Source organism: Rhizoctonia solani, chromosome 4, assembly GCF_016906535.1.
Source record: "Rhizoctonia solani chromosome 4, complete sequence".
In the NCBI taxonomy this organism is placed as follows: Eukaryota; Fungi; Basidiomycota; class Agaricomycetes; order Cantharellales; family Ceratobasidiaceae; genus Rhizoctonia; species Rhizoctonia solani.
Genome location: NC_057373.1, coordinates 3,065,543 through 3,085,720, shown reverse-complemented (window position 1 = coordinate 3,085,720; position 20,178 = coordinate 3,065,543). Strand labels below are relative to the sequence as shown.

At 47.3% G+C, this 20,178-nt stretch overlaps 5 protein-coding genes across 5 annotated transcripts; 2 read left to right on the top strand and 3 right to left on the bottom strand.

The window, feature by feature from the left end:
* Positions 1-166: 166 nt before the first annotated feature.
* On the bottom strand, positions 167-2,689 carry RhiXN_01042 (aspartyl protease; the record flags this gene model as incomplete). Its single annotated transcript, XM_043320861.1, has 6 exons — positions 167-995; positions 1,048-1,327; positions 1,382-1,904; positions 1,960-2,110; positions 2,164-2,264; positions 2,501-2,689. The coding sequence occupies 6 exons, from the start codon at positions 2,687-2,689 to the stop codon at positions 167-169; spliced, it is 2,073 nt and encodes a 690-aa protein (XP_043179873.1).
* Positions 2,690-3,128: 439 nt separating this feature from the next.
* On the top strand, positions 3,129-4,034 carry RhiXN_01041 (uncharacterized protein; the record flags this gene model as incomplete). The annotated part of the gene is made up of 4 exons (XM_043320860.1): positions 3,129-3,404; positions 3,464-3,519; positions 3,571-3,859; positions 3,912-4,034. The coding sequence occupies 4 exons, from the start codon at positions 3,129-3,131 to the stop codon at positions 4,032-4,034; spliced, it is 744 nt and encodes a 247-aa protein (XP_043179872.1).
* A 276-nt stretch (positions 4,035-4,310) lies between these two features.
* On the bottom strand, positions 4,311-9,577 carry RhiXN_01040 (peroxisomal 3-ketoacyl-CoA-thiolase P-44/SCP2; the record flags this gene model as incomplete). The annotated part of the gene is made up of 13 exons (XM_043320859.1): positions 4,311-4,419; positions 4,475-4,614; positions 4,669-4,715; positions 4,774-4,912; positions 4,972-4,991; positions 5,040-5,270; positions 5,324-5,461; positions 5,518-5,800; positions 5,856-5,936; positions 5,989-6,069; positions 6,127-6,241; positions 6,300-6,366; positions 9,442-9,577. 13 exons carry the CDS (start codon positions 9,575-9,577, stop codon positions 4,311-4,313), a joined length of 1,587 nt encoding a protein of 528 aa, XP_043179871.1.
* A 1,153-nt stretch (positions 9,578-10,730) lies between these two features.
* Positions 10,731-16,088, top strand: RhiXN_01039 (pyridine nucleotide-disulfide oxidoreductase; the record flags this gene model as incomplete). The annotated part of the gene is made up of 17 exons (XM_043320858.1): positions 10,731-10,895; positions 10,947-11,162; positions 11,230-11,309; positions 11,370-11,546; positions 12,339-12,406; positions 12,455-12,501; positions 12,558-12,864; positions 12,922-13,154; positions 13,207-13,234; positions 13,293-13,435; positions 13,489-13,748; positions 14,735-14,802; positions 14,851-14,897; positions 14,957-15,263; positions 15,320-15,580; positions 15,640-15,782; positions 15,843-16,088. 17 exons carry the CDS (start codon positions 10,731-10,733, stop codon positions 16,086-16,088), a joined length of 2,796 nt encoding a protein of 931 aa, XP_043179870.1.
* Positions 16,089-17,746: 1,658 nt separating this feature from the next.
* Positions 17,747-19,825, bottom strand: RhiXN_01038 (beta-1,3-glucanosyltransferase; the record flags this gene model as incomplete). The annotated part of the gene is made up of 9 exons (XM_043320857.1): positions 17,747-18,066; positions 18,121-18,659; positions 18,712-18,797; positions 18,853-19,065; positions 19,118-19,232; positions 19,290-19,433; positions 19,501-19,532; positions 19,589-19,651; positions 19,706-19,825. 9 exons carry the CDS (start codon positions 19,823-19,825, stop codon positions 17,747-17,749), a joined length of 1,632 nt encoding a protein of 543 aa, XP_043179869.1.
* Between the last annotated feature and the right edge of the window lie 353 nt (positions 19,826-20,178).

Here is a 20,178-nt window from a genome sequence, read left to right as displayed (position 1 = left end):
GAGGTGTTCTACACGCTTGCCAGTTATAAACATTTGATTTGTTGAACTACGTATACATTGCTCGCAAGCTGAGTCTCACACCAGCATTAAAATTGTCCATTTAATCCAAAATCATTCAGCCAACTATACCCCAAGTCGAAACATCCAGAGCTGTGGTCCTCTACATTCACTCTTTATTCTGGTTCGGCTCTTCTTTGAGCACCACCTCGGCTGGTTTTGCTAATGGCTCAACTGCCATAGACACACGGTTGCCTGCTGATGATGCCGGCGGGTGATAGGGATGATTCCAACTAGATGACGTAGCGGGCCCCGGGGGTGGGTCGTATCGTTGCTGAGAATTGGGATTTTGTTCTGATTCATCGGAGTACACCCTTGCATGATCACCAAACGCATGCACATCCATCTCTTGGTCATTGACCCGTGCATAGCCCTGTTCGAATCCCGAACCAGACCAACGAAACTGCGCGCGCTGGGCAAGGCGGTCGAGGTATACTTGGTGAGCGGGCATGTCAAGGCCTTGGGCTCGATCCGCATCTTCGACATGTACCGTTACGGGACCTTGTTGTTGTGCAAATGTCTTGGGTGGTACGCCATCACGAGGCGGAGAGGATGTTGTAGGAGGTGTCTGCATCAAGGGATGTGCTTCTGGGTCTGAACCGCGGCGTGCGTTGAAAATGACCCCCGGCGTAATCGGCACACCTCTTCCCAAGAATCCGCTGCTGGCTGTCCGGAAGCCACCATAGTTGAATCGCTCAGGATTGCCACTCATGAATTCTTCACTCGGCGCACGGTGTGACTTTTGTTGACTGCGCCTCCACAACCATGCGAGCGCCCCTCCACCAAGGATAATAATAACACCAGCTATACTTCCGACAACAATGCCAATAGTCCGAGCACGCTGAGATTGCTCTCTGGAGGGGTGTTGGAAAGGAAAGCGTCTACCGAAACCGATGCTGTTCTGCTGGGAGCCATTCGGCTGAGCAACGTTATACACACTGTAAAGGTTGTCGGGACCAAGTCATTAAGATGCAGCTTTGGTTGACTCACATGTAAGCGTTCCGCATAAAAGAGTTACCGAGCATATATCCAGGGACACTTGGATCCGTCCAACCTTGAACTGCACATTCACACATTGCGCCCTGCCTCTTTTCGACGTTGTTTCCAGCGGCCAAGTCCTGAGCTTGTGAAATCAAATCCTGGGGATCGATAATAAAGTCTATCCCAGCGATAGATATTGTTAGGTTAATGTGTGTGCTGCAAGGGATATGCCATGACTGCTGTGGATCGTTAGGGGTTGACATGAGCCGTGATCCCGGAATTTTGGAAACTACGGGTCGAGTTTATTGTTAAGCTATAACTACCAGGCTAGTATTACACTCACATATACTCTCGCTTTCCTTTCTAGGCATGATAATCGAGCTATACCATGGGTCGACAGCTGCATGAGCGCCTTTTCCACCGTTCACTCGCTCCCCGTTAGGATTTGAAAAAGTCCATTCCTCCAAGTTTGTCACCCAGCCTGCGGCTTGCATTTGTTGTCCGCCACCGTTCCCGGTCGTTGATCCTCCTGAAGAAGCGTATGATACTATCGGAACTGTGGAAAGCTCCCCATAGTACGAGGAAGAATCGGGCGCAAGCATGTGCATCTCCCCTGCACCAGGTGTTGTGGAATTTGTTAGAGTAGAGTTATTTCCACCCGCGGTAGCATTGAGAATATCTGGTCGTTTGAGAGCAAACCCGACAGAAACACTCTCTGCGTCAAGATTTCGTTGAAGCCAAGCGCCCAAGACAGTATCGCCGAAAGTGTGGAGTTTGGTAGTGGGAGCAAGCCCCAGAACGCCACTGACTTCTGCGTTGAATATGTCGCGCGTCCCATCATTCACGCTTCCCGCAACAAGGACAGTCTTTATAGAGGATTAATGCTGGGTGCACAATAGTACCAAACCTCTGTGAACGCACCTGGTTCTTGTATTGCCACCAATTGCCATTGGCTTGCTTCAAACCACAATTCTCCTTGACCATATTACCAAACACTTGATTTACACCATCCACTGTAACATCAATGCGTTCGTCCATCGATTGGAATGATGATGAGTTACTTGATGAATATCTAGACCAAAACTCAAGTTGACGACTAATTTCAAGTCAAACCTTCCTACTTACAGAGGGTTTTGATCTCCACATGCATTACACGCATCCCCTGCGACTACGGTGTAACCAGTCGAACCCGATAATGAAAAGTTGAACTGTTGGTTGTCGGACCCCTGAACGGAACGTGCTAGGTTAGCATCACTAAAGCGCTTGGGACTCGAGTCATATCACAGATGGGGTGTGGTGGCTATACTCAGATGCTTCTGAGAGCGTCAAATACCTCGGGGTAACCTGAATACCCGCGATAATCCACCAAATGTGTTCGAAAACGGAATTAACTTCCACGAGTTGTTCCAGCCAATGTCCACGATGTTGTATCAAATGTAGCCGAATAATGCAAGACACTCACCATACGAACGGCGGAATGATATATTCCTGTCTTGTCCACCGCCAAGGGAACCACAAATGTTGAAGGACCACCTGGCGATGAACGTTTCCAATGACCTTCGAATCCTTCGAATCCTGCCTTCGCGTGAGTTACTCCCAGAGCCGTGAGAGCTACAGTGATAAGAAATAGCGAGCATGAGCGCGTCCCCATTGTCGCAGGCAAGTCTACAGGTAGGTGAGAGGGTATAAAGTGGTCGTTGACTGGCGACGATCAGCACATCCGGGTCCTATATCGGCTATCCCAACCACGAGTGATGTAACGGATGGCCGTGCTAGGCCGTAAATGATCCTGCGGAGCGTGCTGACCGGCTCAAAATATTACACTGCCAAGTGCCTTTAAAAATGAATTCGAATAAAAATATGGGCGCAATCCAGCCCACAGAGCACAGGAAGAGCAAGGAGGGGTGGTATATATACGTTTGTGTCTCATATGATTGACTCTTACAGGTTGATCGCGAATCTGGCTCATAACATGTGGGGATGGAGCCCGGAGATGGTACATCCAAGTTAGGTCCCGCTGATTGAGCATGACGTAATCACATGGGCAAACACTCGGGCCAGACCGTTGACCGTGCTTACCCACCACCACAATGTTTCGAGGCGTTCCGCACAAACGAAAGCGCGGGAATGGCGCCCGGGGCGGCTTCCAGAGTAACCGGAACTGGAACAATAATCAACATCAGCAGCCTAAACATAGGCATTGGGACGAGCCTGGTGACTCCGCCACTGTTCAACAGACTGAAGTACCTGCTCCTCCAGCCAAAAAGCCGAAAAGGTACCAAATCGACCACTCACTCACCCAAGACGAACTTTGGGATGATTCGGCTCTGATAGCCGCTTGGGATGCAGCAACTGAGGAGTACGAGGTGAGTTAGATGTTTGCTTAGGCATGAGGTAGAGGTGAACTAACGTCGTTGTCAACAAGTCACTGAACGGCCCAGAGAAGAAGTGGAAGGAGGAACCTACCAACAAAAGTGCACTGTAAGAAGAGAGTTTCCGCTTTGCATCATATCTAATCGGTTCGCGTTGCAGATGGTACGCTCCGCCACCCAAGCCACAAGAAGATGATAAAGAGGACAACGACGAAGAGGAGGGAGAGGAGGGGGAAGAAATAGAAGAGAATGCGGATGAGACGGAGCAGGACACAGTGCCTGACTCGGTTCCCATCGACTACAACACGTTTGTGCCTTCACACGACCCAACTCTTGGTGCAAATGTCCCCATGGCTGCCGGTGACTTTACAAAGTTGGCAAAGGACGAAATTTTCGAAAAGGCGGTATCGGCTTCGTACTGGGCTGGCTATTGGGCGGCCATGTATCATGTACGTCAATCCCTCATTCCTCAGACAATGGTACCCAATTATGGCGACACAGGCCCGCAGTGCAGCTCCTCAAACCGAGGCTGAAGTTGAAGAAGAAGTTGAGGAAGAAGTTGAGGCAGACGAAATGGTATACGTGGTGGATACAACCGACACGTCCCAGCAGACGGAGTTATAATGCCTATAGATCGAGTACCAAAGGAGGGCGTTCTGAGGCTGTCCGTAAGTGTACTATAAGTTATGTATTGTTCTCTTGATTCAGGGACCTGCAACCAAAAAAAAAAAAAAAAAAAAAAGTAATTCTTATACTGTTGTAAGTTACCAAGAAACTATTTCCAACTTTGTGGTATTCATACACATTGCTATTCAGAATATTTCGAAGTGCCTGCTATACAGATTATCCCGAAATTTGCTGCGATACACTCGGGTGCTACACGTACAGACGCAACTTCTCTTAAAGTTTAGCAAAACCGAGCAGCTTTTTCGAGTGTGGCACAGCTTTGACACGGTCTACGTCTGCCCGGGTAATTGGCTTGCATTCGCATGCATGGTTATATCCGACCCTACCACAATTACCGATCAGTTGCTGCCCAAAGGGTATACGTTCGTTCAACACACCTATCGCGACCATCCTTTCCTTCGCCTTTCCAAAACTCTGGACGTTTCAGGATACTCACAACTACAGCACCCCCAAGTCCTACATTATGCACCAACCCAAGTTTTCCTGTTACATTGGGAGCTTGCATCGGCCCCGCCCACTACGCCCATACTATGTAAGTTTTAGATCCGTGAATATTTGTAAAAGGACGTACGCCTCGTAGTTGCGTCGTAATGTAGAAGTGCATTCCTAGGCCAGTAGCTGATCAAAGAAAAATATACCTCAATCCCGATTTATGTAGTCCTACATTCAAACATACCTCCAAGTGGGTGTCCCTTGGCCTCGAGACCCCCAGAAGGATTGATCACGTATTTTCCGCCGTAAGTGTTGTCGCCAGCGTCGACTAATTTGTGTGCTTCACCGGGCTTGCATAACCCAAGTGCATCGTACATAAGCAACTGGAAACATCAAACGTGAGGCCTTGATGTATAAGGAGGTACGATACTATGGTCCATACCTCATTGGCGGCAAAGCAATCTAAAGAAGGTAAGTCAAAATACCGCATACATGAACCACTGTACCTACCATGCAATTCAATGACACCGACATTATCCCGATTGCTCCCCTCTCCAGCTTGAGCGAATGCGTCTTCTGCAGCACGGCGGGTCATGTCGAACCCGACAATTTCCATAGCTGAACCAGACTCGAATGTAACCGGGCCATCGGTATGCATGGCCTGTCCAATAATCTCAATGGCCTGGTTCTCCAGTTTATGAGTATGTACGAAAGATTCTGATGCGAGGATAATGCAGCCGGCTAAACGGTTTATCAGTGACCCGACTTGATTCATTCCATGGATTTACACATACCACCATCCGAAGTTGGACAACACATCAGCTTAGTTAAGTAATCTGTAATCGCAGGCGAGGCGAGAACTTGCTCGGGCGTCCAAGGAGTCCGGAATTGTGAATAAGGGTTTTTTGCGGCATGATTGTGATTTTTCGAAGCTATAATTTTGGCACAAAGATAAGTAATCTTATTCTCAATCGTTTGGACAACATACCAATTTTGGCCAAATGTTCCCTCGTGGAGCCATACTTCTCACCATACTCTTTAGCTCCGTTTCCGAACATTCTAGCTGCCATAGGCCCCTTGACTCCTTTGCTGCCTTCAATATCTAGAGTTGCAACGCTCCAGGGAACCATGGGCGGCGCCCGGTCCGGGAAATTCGACTTCAGCGAACCGGCTTGCATTTGTTCAAATCCAAGCGCGAGGGTGCAATCGGCAAGGCCAGCCCGAATCCACGAAGCTGCATTGAATATCGCAGTTGAACCAGTTGAACAATTCTACGGGCTGAGTTAATATGCGATTTTTAAGTCATACGCTTTTGAAAAGACATACATTATTCACATTGGTGATTGGGATAGAACTCATGCCGAGATTATATAGTGCTCGCTGGCCACAACAGCTATCACCATAAGCCTTTCGTAAACTTCAATGAGCAAGAGAGCTAAAACAATAATTGACAACATACATAACCAACCCAGGCGGCCTGCACTTTGTCATACGTGACTCCAGCGTCAAGCAGTGCTTTAGTCGCTGCCTCGAGTCCCATCTGAAAAAATTCGGATACTGAGCATCGGACGAAGAACATAACAGTACCTTCACATACGTCGGATGTATCGCGCTGTCCGCGAGGCTTGATAAAAGCTGTCATCCCTACCCCGACAATAAATACGCGATTTCGGCCTTGTTTCCCGCCTGCCATCTCTTTCACAGAGTTTAGACTATCAAACAAGAATTAATTAGAACAGGATCTGTGCAATTAGACCAACCAAAGCTCACCTAGTATTGCAGAACGATGTGCAAGAGTTGAGTATTGTAGTGGTAGAGTCCAAGCCGAGGAATGTCTCTACAGTCGTGTCCCTCAGCTCGCAGCCCCTCAGCTTGCAATAACGCCGGAAACACCGGTCGCTTATTAGCTGACTAACCCCGCCACCCGCTTCGCAATCGTGCTCACTAAGCTACACCGCCAGTCGCCACGGCATAGCCACTTAGTCATTTATACTAGAAATTTCGGCCAATTATTGTATATAACTACTCTGTCTAGCTGCAATGAATGAATAATTCTTTTGAAAGCCTCTAATATCCCCTCACACCTCATGCTGAAGTCTAACTTGCCTCGAAACAAGGCCGCCCGGGTTCATCCTGATGTTTATAGAGTGGTTGACGCCCTTAGTCGAGATCCTCTAACAGAGGAACCCCTCAGTGATGAGCAACTCCTTCATACAGCGCGTGTACAGGCTTAAACCATTTAATTTAGTTTAATTATCATGCATATATGTACATTTGTTCTATGCCTCATTGTTTGTTCGGTTAGTCTTATGTAATAAAAGCCTGAAAACTCTTCACGTTGTACATGTTTTGCGGAAGCGGCTCGGCAGGACCTAATTTGGAATAACAAATTCCCCATCAGCGTGCAAGCTGAGGGACACGACTGTACATATCACCCCACGGGGTAAAGCAGTAGCCGAACTGCCGGCTCCGGGATAGCGACACGTGACCTGCACTGCATACTGGGCGCACGTTTTCAGACTCCTCTACTGACCCGCTGCGGACGTGAAAGTATGCCTCTGACATACATGGGTATATCTACCTGGATAGAAAACAACAGAGGAGAAGAACTTCCTCAGTACGCGGTCAAGCCATGTGGGCGCAGATCCATGCAGTGTGTATCAAGGCCTAGTTCGGGATGAACTTGTGACCAACTATAGCCCTTAGATGCTGGATACCTGTTTCCGAAAGGTCTCAGTTTAAAATTATGTGGAAAGTGTTGAATGCTCCAGGCACCGACTTGGATTTATTAGTTTTCCCCTTCTTCGACGGAATCCCATTATGTGCCTGTTCTTGGACAAAGGACCAAGTCAACGCTAGAGAGGTAGGTGAATTAGGGCATCATCCGACAGGACGTTCCAGCATCCGTCAGTATGAATTCGGACACCGAGAAGTAACAGGTAGGCTGATTTTACTGAATACATGTGTTTACACCCGCACGATCAGTTTCCCTATAACACTAACTCGACTTTATTGTAGACACGGAGGACTTTCAAACTGGTCGGCCTAGAGCAGTGATTACGGAGCTTAATACGATCAAAATTCGATTCGCATGGGGTTACCAAAAGAATGTGGATTGTGCTGGGCTGTTCAGCAATCCCACTGAGGTAGCACCGATCCATGAGACGGAAATTAAAGCTATGCGGGGGCTCTCCGGGTCGGCATGCTTGAGTCAAGATGAAATAAATACACGTTACAAGTACTCGTCTTGCGAATTTCTTCCGGAAGCTGGGGTAAAATCTACTACGTTTATATTTCGCTATGCTCCGCTGGGTAAGCTGATTATATTACGATCCGGGACGCATCCTACAATGGGACTAATATGATTTATAGACTGGTTAAGAGCGCACAAGATTATAGAGCGCCTCCCTCGAATAAATACCATGCCCAAACCCAAGATTTGTTCAAGAAGGAATCGAAATAGTACAGCAGTATCTGAGGCCACTATCACTAGTGAATATGAGATAAATGACGACGACATTGTATTTGTAAAGCGCGTTGTGAGTTTAGTCTTTCCCGTACTGGATCTCCAGGTCCCTTAAGCCGGGGGGGGGGGTTCGTTCTGTTTCCAGGTTCGTCCAACGGCACCTTATAGAAAAAAGATACGTTTGGAAAAATCGGCGCATATTTGGCGCATTCCAGATGCAAGATGATGCTTCACGAGTTAAGTGAGCATAATTGACGAAGCAAAACCAAGTTTCATAATGAATTTTGTAAATGCGTGCATCTATCTAGATGACAAGGCGATGGACTCGTTGTTGGCCTTTTTTGTGTTCATACATAGAAGATGTCCCAAAGCTTGATAAAATAAACTGAATCATTGTGATAGTCAGCCAATTTTTTGCATTGAAGTTTATGAATGTGTGCGTGTCCACTGACCAAATACTTGACTCCTGTATTTTACTTTAAGTCACTGTACTCTATAGACGTGATCATCTCAGCTTTAGTGTAGTATATGCATGACTACACAGTAAGGTACCGCGGTGTATTGAACCTCAAGCAATCATCGATCTTTTGAGCTCGAGTAGCTATAGGATTCATATTGTCACAATGCCTGACCCACGCTAATTCATCGAACCACCAACTAAACTGCCCTTGTATATCATACTGCATAACATGATGCCGAACGAACACCCGTAAATGGCAGCATGAATCACCAGTTTCGATGAAAACAAAGGGGGCTCCCAAATACAGTATTGACCAAATTGGTTGACCGTAGTAAAATCAAGCCACCCAAGTTGCTTGACTGCCTTGGGGACTTCCGGAATCGTTCTCTATTTATTTATGTCCTTGACAGCTTCAACTGGGAGCTCAAGCTGTAAGCTTAAATGGAGAATACCAAAACCTGTGCCTTGTGTAGAAATGGGTATCTGTGTCCACTATCTTCTTAAGGGCATTGTGATCGGGTTGCATCGGGTTTACCTTGGGTCACTTCCTGCAGGTGATCGAGTAAGCTGACCCGGTCACCTGTGGTTCATGTAATCAGGCTGGGTTGTAGCAAGACCCGCGATCCGTGCAACACAGGTGACGCACAGGGAAGACTACGGATTCATCAAACTGACTGTTGGATAATAGAAGTATTAGTCATAAGGTCATAAAAGGCATAAACCTTGCACAGGATATAAGGTACAAACCTACTGGTTCCAATTCACTTCCCTCCCAGTCATGTAATATATGCTCTACTTCATCTATATAAGGGGTCTTGTACCATGAGCCCAGGGCCATCTTTGCTTGGAAGGTTGAAAGGCTCATACGATGTTGGCGGTAATTAATTGCCATCCGACCAGCGACGTCCAAACTGCGAGCGCTGCCTCTGAACCGGACGAATCAAACTAAACTCTTACTAGAATAATAATTAACAAATAGCGCTTACCGACAAGGGGGCTGGCGGTGCAGGCTTGAGCTTCGTGGTCGCTTAGATTATACAGCTCAACAAGGCTGATGCCGGGATTAGGAGGTGCAACGAGAGCATCAGAAGGTAGAACAGTGGGTGTATTCACGGTATCCATCACGAGAATGAGGTGATTCGAACCTTACGATTCGGTACAGGCGAGTCGAACTCATATATTATTTTATTGCTGGCACTATACATGACTATGCCTCTGGCTTTAGGCCGCGGCTATTTGCCCGGCCTTGCCCGATGCAACCTTTGCGGGTTGTCCGCATAGAGCCAACCCGCACGGTACTCATCTGCACAGCCCCAGCACTGCCACCGGGTTGGTTCATACGGATTTGACTCAGCAACCCATCCCAAGGCATCCGTTCGGGTGCCAACCCGTTGGAGTTCCCTGGTTGATACCAGCTCCGGGGTGAAGGCTTGTCTGTGAGTCGGCGGTGAAGTACATGAGCCATAGTGCAGCGGTCCTCGGGGATCCATTCGAGTCTCAAATAAGCCCATGCAGCTATACATATACTTTCCAGTGGGGCACGACCCTTGATTGTCTCACATTCTTGTTTCGTTATGCACCTTTAAGTGAGCCAGATATCTTGCTGATGCACTGTTCGCTAAGAACGTCATTTAGAGTGGTTCCAAGAGAAAGGGGTCACACCGCCTTTTAAGCGACCCTGTGTGCCTCCCAACTATATTCCTAACTACATTGACGTTGATGCTTTTGATGAGGATATAAAAATAGAGCCTGATGATAAAGCGAGCATCGTACGAAACTTGATGACCCAACAAACATTCTTCTTGGATTCCGATGAGGAAATGGAAGTGATCAGATATACAGCACGTCTTAGCTTTCATGAGGAAGCTCATTAATGGAAAATTTACGTTCTCTATTTCGTGATTTTGCGTGGGTGCGCGGCCGACTCGAAGCCCTGCTCCCGTAAAGGCTGAAGATCTGGCGGAGGCTGATGTGAAAGTCGAGCCCGAGGTTTGAGGTGGATTCCTTCAATACTGGCTTTCGATGAAGTGGCTGTTTTATATTCACGGAATAAAACACCAAGTGTACATAAACAAACTCTATAAACACAGGTTCTATTTTTATCAAGTACGAAGCATTATGTTGGATCGAAGGATTCTGCCGGCGGGATATCCCATTTTGGAGCCAAAACAGCGGATCAGTTTTGGAGTCATGTGATGTGGCTGACTTCGGAGAAAGACTTGGCTTGACGTACGATCCGAAATCGTACTCCGTTCCAACCACAACGAGCGGGAAGATGAAGCTACACCAGATCCCGGCCATTCACAGCATTGTAACACGCTGGCGTCGACCTCAAAATGGAAAGTCGGCATCTGAGTCAGCGTTCGACATTCAACAGGCGAACGATCACTCGCAGTCGGCCCAAGCTCCACCTTCGCCCAAGTCCCCCTCGAAGAAATCAGTACGAATTTCCGAGGCAAACTCCCCCCCAAGACATATATTGTCTTCAAAGGGAAAGGAGCGGGAGGTTAACAACTCCGGTCCGGCAGCGTCGATGCCCCAGCTGCCTTCTCCGCCCCCTTCCCCCCGAATCAATATCCGCCCACGGCAAGCAAGCCGCTGTCTTTCTGGGGAGCCAGTTTCCCATTCTCATACGGGAGAAATAGTGAAGAGATGTGGTCCCGTTCATGTTCACGAGACGTTCGAATGCGAGAATGCAGTAGAGCCGGTGCGCCTCTTGTTTTCTAAAAGGCTTGAAAAGGACATGACGTATTTACGGCATGTATGCATTCTAGGTTCGTTTACTTACGCTCAGTCGTCGTACATTGGTGAATGAGGCACGAGCGCGCGGGGGAAACACCCTGGTTGACGAATCGTAAGTACACGAGGCTCTGATACACGTGCATAACTTAAGGCTGACGTCTCGTGCTAATAGGTGGGAGTATACGGTATCCAAGCACGGAAAGTCTGGATATACTGTAAAGGTTGACTATACTGCTGCAGCAGTGTTCATCATCGGAGACGGTGCTCACGACCCCCAGAAGCCAGTTGCTATTGACACCGCCAAGACCGGGGGTGTCAGTGGGCTCATGACAATAACCTCTCGGCACTAGTAATTCTTATCGATCGATTTTGCCCCTCAATGGTCCAAGTTTTGGCCGCTGTCCTTGTTATTCTCTTCTGCTTCCTGCTGCGTTGGGTTGCATCATCCTCTCGCTGCTACCTATTTCTTAGCTGGTTGCAACCAGTTCTCACTTTCTCCGATCGGCTTGTCCTTCTCCTTATGACTTGGATCAGCACGCCTCTCAGCGTCTTGGGTTTGGGTATGGACCATATTAAATTTACTTGTCTCAATGGCTTCCTCTCGTTAGTTTGTTTCTTCCAATGTCTTAGCTCCCATAAAGTCGCTCGCTTTGATTCCCTTTGTTAATCCTCAAGTATGTTATACACGTTGTCAATCCATATACTACCTGCTCTATGCATCATAGTACCGGATAGCGCGGAGCCGAGATATCATCTCGGAGTGCGGTAACCGATGAACGGCTACTCTTCTACCACTGAAGTGACTGAACCCCAGATTTTCAACCTTGAGAGCCCAGCCACACATAGACATATGATGACATAAGCAAACGTGTTTAAGGTACTTACCACTCGTAAGCATGCTGACGTTGATGCTGACAGACTCACAGGTAGTCTCAGTCATCCTCAAAACATATATATATATAAATTCAAGCTACAGTACGTGTTATAATCGCCCCCCCTACCGTTATCCATTGTCGCCCTAAATTTGCCATTTATCTCGCAACGCATGTCCACGAAACAAAATATCGTTATTGTTGGCTCGTATGGACCTACAAATGGGATAAATAAGCGAGAGATAAACTAATTGACTTCTTTTTATCAGTGGAGGGGGAGGTGTTGTCCTCGTACAGGCCCTTCAAAAGCAAATCAACTCAGATACACACCAGTTAGGTGGGTATCATGAAATAGCATAGAGTTGATTGATTGAAGCCTATACAGTTGTCATCGAGAAACGCGACTATCATGCTCACTGGCCTGCGTTAATTGTGAGCCATGTTCTTGCTGGATAAATTCATGCCGTTGGCGCTGAATTTCTTCCCAGCGTGGCTCTGTTACATCGCAAGGATCGGTTGCTGAGAACAGTCTGATCCCTTTTGACCGTGCGTTCGACCCCTCGATTCGACTTGTCCACTCTGGAGCCAAGCAAATCACTTCTACGGAAGTTATCACCGAATCCGGGGAACGCGTCACATACTCACACCTTGTATTAGCAACCGGGAGTTTATGGAATGGAGCGCTCGCCTTGCCAGACTCTAGAGACCAAGCGCTCGACCATTTGAATGCCTTCAGAAGACAGCTAGAAGCAGCGGAAAATGTGGTAATATTGGGCGGAGGTGCTGTTGGCATTGGTAAGTGGATATGATTAGTTCTTTCTCGAAAACTGATACGACTTCGTTCGATTTCAGAATACGCTGGTGAATTGGCCCACTACTATCCCGATAAGAAGGTGTCTCTCGTGCACGCTCTACCAAAGCTAACAAATGACACTTATCCGGCGAAATTCCGCGATGCCTTGCTCGAGGGCGTGACAAAGCTGAGAATTCAAGTAATTCTGGGAGATAGGCTGTTGGCGCAAAACACTCCTAAGGATGGATACGTCACGACGAATAAGGGAGTGCGCCTTCGTGCTGATCTTGTGGTGTGTTCCATGCTCAAGAGTTGACATTTTCGATTCTGAGACGATTTAATAGATCAATGCCACTGGGGGCCGACCGAATAGTGAGTTATATGCGTACTGGAATCCATGGAGTACTGATCGCTTAATTGCAAACTTCAGCTTCTGTTGTATCTACGCTCGATAACTCGGTGCTTACCTCCAAAGGAACTGTGCTGGTCACGCCCGAGCTAAATATCAACCTGGCATCTGGCGCACGAAATGTGTGGGCCGTTGGGGATATCATCGAGTGGCCAGAACAAAAAGTTCGTATTTATTTGATCACGCAAAATGGCTGAAAAATAACGAACCAAACCAGATGGTTTTCAAAGCATCCATGGGGCACGCTCCCATCGTAGCCGGAAATATTATAGCCAGTATCAATGGCGGCAAACAAAACCCATATCAGGGCAAACCCGAGATGATCCTTATCACTCTCGGTCCCAAGGGCGGACGAGGAAACATACCATTCCTTGGTGGGATTGTGGTAGGTGATTGGGTGGCGACCAAGGCTAAATCTGCAAGCCTGTTTATTTCTAATGCTCGAACGACTCTGGGATACGGTCCTCCAAAGGCAGAGTCAGCAGGTGGCATTGTTTTGCTAGCAGCCGCGTTTTTTATTGTTCCTGTTGCTTATGTTATGTACCTAAACGGTCTGTTGTCCGCATAAGTGTAATAAAGGTTAATTATAAGGCATAAATACGCTCGTTCAACTGAATCATATCTTTCCTATACATATAAACATCGTCGTAATGATGTGCGCATGGCATACTTTAAGCTTAAGTAGATCTTATAGGATTAAATACACGTATGATGATGATAAGTACTATGCTAGGCCCAGGATTATCTATCCAGCCATCCTTACAAGTCATTGTAATCATCGAAGAAAGAAGCTACCTAGCATGGACCACATATAATAAAAGTCGAGTTGAGCTCGTAATCACAATGCACCAAGAGTTTATAGTGTATGCGCTCAATAGTTGAAGGCTGTCCTTTTTAGAAGGATGGCATCTCATCGTAGGGCACTGTGTGCCACGTATACGTTCGGCTTCGAGCTATACAAAGTGCTAATCTCCCTAGAGCTGGGCATCTTGTTAGGAATACAACACACAAGTTGATAGCAAATCAGTAATTAATTAATCACATAATACGAGGGGGGAGTCATCAAGTTCACGTCATCAACAATAAATACGATTACCAAGCTGTACAACTTACACACGATTTGACACCTAACGGCTTACACCACCAGCAGTTTGATGACTACAGTTCCAAATGTTCTTGTCCGTTCAATCGTACGACTAGGGATTACAGTGCGGTCTGACAAGATATATATGCACCCCGAACATGATGGGCCAGTACCCACTGCTTTTTAAAGCTTTGGCCTTCCCTTGCGTTCGTAGGTTTGACCAATTTTATACTCCTCCGTTTATAATATCGCAGCATCGTTCCAACCTACCTATACTCAATAATGGTTGTCATTAAAAACATAGTTTTAATCGGAAGGCGATTTTGAAGCGATTTGGCTTGATGTATGCGTATGCTAACCGAGTCCTTATGCTTCATAGTGGTGGAGGAGGGATCTCACCTGTCCAGGCATTGCAGAAACAGGTCAATACTACAACTCATCAGATAGGTCTGTAATTCACGACTGAAATTTATTTTATCTGACATATATTTTTAGTTTTTATTGAACAGCGCGACTACTATGCTCACTGGCCAGCTCTAGTTGTAAGCGCAGTCTCAAAAATGCTAATTTCCATCATCCCGAAGTTAACGTTGCGACGTAGCGTGCTGCTGTGACAAATGAAAACTCCATTGGAGAGAGAAGTCTTGTGCCCAATGACCGCGCATTCGATTCTACCGTCAAGATCATACGCTCTGGCGCTAGGCGGATTACTTCCGCTGAAGTCATCACTGAGACAGGCGAGACTATCCCATACGAACATCTCGTCATTGCGACCGGTAGTGTCTGGACCGGGCCACTCGCCTTGCCTGAGTTGAGAGAGAACGCAATCGAACACTTCCGGTCATTCAAGAAGCAGCTCGACGTAGCCGAGCATATACTTATCGTTGGTGGTGGTTCCGTTTGCCTTGGTGAGTTGATGACTAAAATAATATGGCCTCTCTACTTATATTTATTGGCTTACAAGAATATGCTGGCGAGATCCAGCATTACTACCCTGGCAAGAAGATCACAATCATTCATGGCGTTACCGAGCTCATGAACTCCACATACCCCCACAAGTTCCGCAAGTCCCTCCTCGACGCACTCACAAAGAAAGGCGCTCACGTCGTACTCGGCGACAAGATATCACCCGATGTCCTCCCCGAAGACGGATATGTCACCACTCAGTCCGGCACACGTATCCGAGCTGACCTTGTCATCCCAGCTGCAGGTGGTCGTCCTAACAGTCAGTCTTTGTCTCATCTACTATCCCCCGTACGGCCTCTCATAGCCATCTTGTTCCAGCCGCTGTCGTGAGCACGCTCGACTCCAGCGTAGTCACCAAGTCTGGGACAGTGCTCGTCACTCCCGAGCTTCGCGTCAAGCTCTCTTCGGGTGCGCAGAACGTGTGGGCTATCGGAGACATCATCGAGTGGCCTGAACAAAAGGTGCGTGCGCTTGACCACGGCCGCTGGCTCGTTCGCTGACATGGGATGTGGGCACGACAGATGGTGTTCAAGGCCAGCACCGGACATGCGCCTACGGTAGCGAAGAACATACTGGCGAGCGTTCAGGGCGGGAAGGAAGCTCAGTACGAAGGGAAGCCTGAGATGATATTTGTGACACTGGGACCGAAAGGAGGACGTGGGCTTGCACCGTTCTTCGGAGGGGTGGTTATAGGGGACTGGATAGTAAGTAAGATGAAGTCGTCGGGGCTGTTCGTGGACAAGATTCGCGGCATTCTGGGGTACTAAGCCATGGATTTAAATCAGTGATATGATATGCTTTTTAGTCTACCTAAGTTATGATTTCCAATAAGTACTTGGGGACTTAGCCTATTGCTTTTGATCGTATGACCGTCTGTAATATGATTAGAATTTCCACCAGGAATGTAGCTTTAACAAATAATTTCAGAATTAATGCATTTTATTACCCCAGACGTCCTTACATATAGCTGAGAATGAGACTACTTTAATTTGGGAATTCACTCTCGATGTAACCATAATCTGGCTGGAGTTCCGCAAACGTTGATATCATAATCATCTGTTTCGGTCGAGATCACTTTATCAGCAATACCTACTAGTAATATAATAGTGCCACGACGTTCAAACACTGTCACTATGGCGTGATAAGATCTTGAAAATCAGTATATTAGTAAAAGACATCTTTTTTCAGTATAATTTGGTCTGAAAACTACAACGTCAATATGCTTTCCTCAGTACGAATCAGACCAAGGGAGAATTTATATTTAAAGTTAGCATATATTGGCCTTGATTAAAGTTCAATTCCTACTTAAATACACATTCTTATTTTCAGTATTTCAACCTTGTATAGTGTGTGTTTGGTAATTTTCTTATATTCATTGACAGAGAGTTGCTGAACCTGTCCTTTCAGGTGCGGACGCATATACCCGAGGGATCGTTGCTCTTCCCCGGCACCACTGTTGCTGCCAGTACTAAGTTCCTGCACTCAAGTACCTCAAGCAGCTCGCGCATATACTATCTATAGGGGGAAAAGGACGAAGCCTGAACTCCTTCGTAGACACTGGGCTCATCCACCCCCGGACTGGTTGGTGCAAATTTTATCGTAGTACTTACGTTTCTCAGATCCAGTAATAAATTTGTATATAGAGAAAAGAGCGGTGACAATAATCATAATAGTCCATGTCGTTGCATGTACTTTTGGCGCGGTACCAGGGAGCCGGCCCGTCGGTATTTCCCCTTCTCCCCCTCAATCGGCTAAACTTGTAACACTTTGGTCATCATTGGAATCAACTGTATTGATATTGGCACTAGAAATTGCCATGAAAGCAGATGGATTTGTCTCAATAACTAGCACTGGAATGAATACATGCGAGTACAAGCATGTACTATATGCACTACTTGTGCTGAAACTCATGATCACCCACTCTCGACTTTGGGCAAGTGGGACCAACCCTGACAGCCTGGGTGCATTGTTAGATATAATTGGGGCGGTGAAGTGTTACCTTGATATTGAGAAGAAGGGGCGGATGGGTATCAAAATGCGGGTGACACGGAGATGGAGGTAGGCTTTCTGGTGGGTAGAAACATCGATATCAGCTTTGCTTACAATGGGTTCATCAACTCAACTGTTCGTTATAGTCTACTTTGAAGTTTCGCTCGTACGCATGCTTGTGGAACTCATGCATTCTTTTCGTGTACAACATACCTTTGTAGGAACAGCCATCGTTTTCGTTCGTTTATATCTTCGAAAATCCCGTCACACTCGATTCGAGTAACTCGGTCAAAAATGTCCAATTAAAAACAGCACAAACGAGGTACAATACGTAGTAAGGAATGATCATGGTAAAAATTGTCCAAAGGTTATAAAACAACCAGAGTTCGCGTCTTCAGAAATAGGACGTCCAGAAACAATCGAGAGTTTTAACACCTTAGAGGATCAGGGTGGCTGCTCCCAAGATCCCGGCGAAACCAACAAACATAGCGCTTACTCCCATTGAAACTGCACCGTTCGATCCACCGCTTGAGCCAGATCCACCGGAGGATCCTCCTCCAGGGTTGGCGGTGGGGGTCGAGGTAGGGACAAAGCCAGCAAGACACTTGCTAGCGTTTTGGTCGATATCAGAAGTGCTGGAAGGTGCGCCGGTGTTGACTGTTGCGTTGTTGTTGAACGAGCAAGCATCGACGTTACGGTTTTGGGATTGGTAGTAGGTGGACATGACATAGTTGAGCTTGGTAACAGGGTCACAGACTAAATCCTAATAGGTCAGCTTTTGAAGACGAAGTTAGAGAAAAGTTTACTCACATCCGTACTTGCCGTAAGTTCCGGTCTGGCCGTTCTCAGCAATAGCATCGCAGTTGGCACCGCCAGCCTGTCCGAGAAGCGAGCAGCCGTAATCCAAGAGCGAACCGAGGATCAAGGGGCTTTGCGCAGCCTGGTTGGTAGCAACGCACGAGAAGGTGGTGCTTGTCAAACAATCGCAGACGGATTGCTGGGGCGTAGGAGGCAAGTTGTTGCTGGCCAACCAGGTGTCGCTTTCGGCGGGGCAGGTAGAGTAAGGGAGTTGAGTAGCACTGCCCTCAGCAGGCGAGTTGGTGGGGGTTACACTTGCGTACGCATTTTGGAGACGAGTAAAGTCGGCATTTGTGGTGACGGTCTCGTTGTTTGAGCCAGAAAGCGTGACAAGTTCGAAGTCGGGGATCTGGGCTTTGAAGTACGAAAAGGCAACACCTCCGGACCAGACTGTGGTCATAGCGTCCGAGAACATGGCAGGAACTTCGGTAAACAAGCGAGGAAGTTCCTTTTGACAGCCGAACTCAGAGAGGTAAGCTGGAACGGGAACGCTGGGAACACGGGGTCGGTTACGAGTTGCCGACGATGAACAAGAGCACTCACTTTTGGAACAACTCTGTAATCGTGTTGTAGCCAGAGCTCGAAATATCGTCATTGCCGCACCAGCGGTAGGTGTTCAATCCAATAATCTATTAATTTAGCGTTAGTACGTGATACCGCAAGTGTAAGATTTCGGATACATACATCAACACTGGTCTCTGCCTTGTCACAGGTCAAGTACTGAACAACATTATCCCGAATAGCAGACGCGTCGACAGTCGAGTAGCCAACCAAAGCCGAGGAACCCTTGCTCTTCAAGTATGCCTTGATGTCACGAGCAGCAGCTTTGATAAAGGGAGCCGTGTGTGTGTTATTTGCTAAATTGATGACTTCATTGGCAACGTTGAAAGAAAGGACCTGTAATGGTTGTCAGAATGATTAACAACGGTGCCAAGGAGAGACGGCTTACGTTATTGTACTTGGCAAAGGCATCGATCGTATCGGTGTAGAGTGACTGGAGACTAGTCGTCCAAGACGGAGCAGCACGGTTGATAGAGCCGTTCAGGGGCAATGACAGATCGATACTAACAAAAACATTATTAGAAACGAGGCGCCAGCCTTGCATTGACCGATGTACTCACATGGTATAGATACCAGCAGAATCAAGAGCAGCCATGCAGTCATCGTGGTTGAGCTGGCTGTTGACACTGTAAATTCGGACAGCGTTGACGCCCAACTGCTTTAGGTACGGCAAGTCACGGTTGCACGCGCTCGGGATGGAAAGCCTGATTTCGGACAGAATATATTAGTTTTTTTCCGCGGAATTTTTTTTGACTGCGGAGAAGGACGTACGGGTCAATGTAAGTGCTGGGCTCGGGATAGCCCTGAAAATCCATACGTCAGCCAAGCCCGTACAGCCATGTGCCTCCCAGTCACTTACTCCGTTGGCTGTATTTGCCTCGGTCTCCGGCCCAAGCTCACCAGCCTCCTGGTAGGCGACACCCTGTTCTGTGTGTTAGTACCATGTGTATGCTTACCACGGCCGATCCAACATTACCTTGATGTAGAACCTATTGCCACTTTCGTCGTAGAGATATTTCCCCTTGGCATGAATCTTCGGAAGAGCAGATGTGAGTGGAAGCGCGCAGGCCGCCAATGCGAAAAACCGTCCCAACATCTTCAAAAAGTCGTTGGGGGAAGAAAGAAAGAGATGGAAGGAAGCAAAACAACGAACCGGATCGTGAGTGGTCAGGTACTATTTAACCACTCTGGTCCCCGAAGCGAAATATTAGCTAATCAGCCAAGACTTTCAATCCGCGTGATTTGGTCGTTTTTTTGGAACACGCGTATTGCCATTGCAACATATACACAAAGGTCAAATTTATGTGGGAAACAGACGGGTGAAAGCAACTGTTGAATGAAAACAGAGTAAATGCGACGACCTTTAGGCTTGGAACTGCTGATCAGTGCCAACAGCATAAGCAAGGGACTTGGGAACATGGTTTCTTCGGTGGTCAACGATGCACGGGC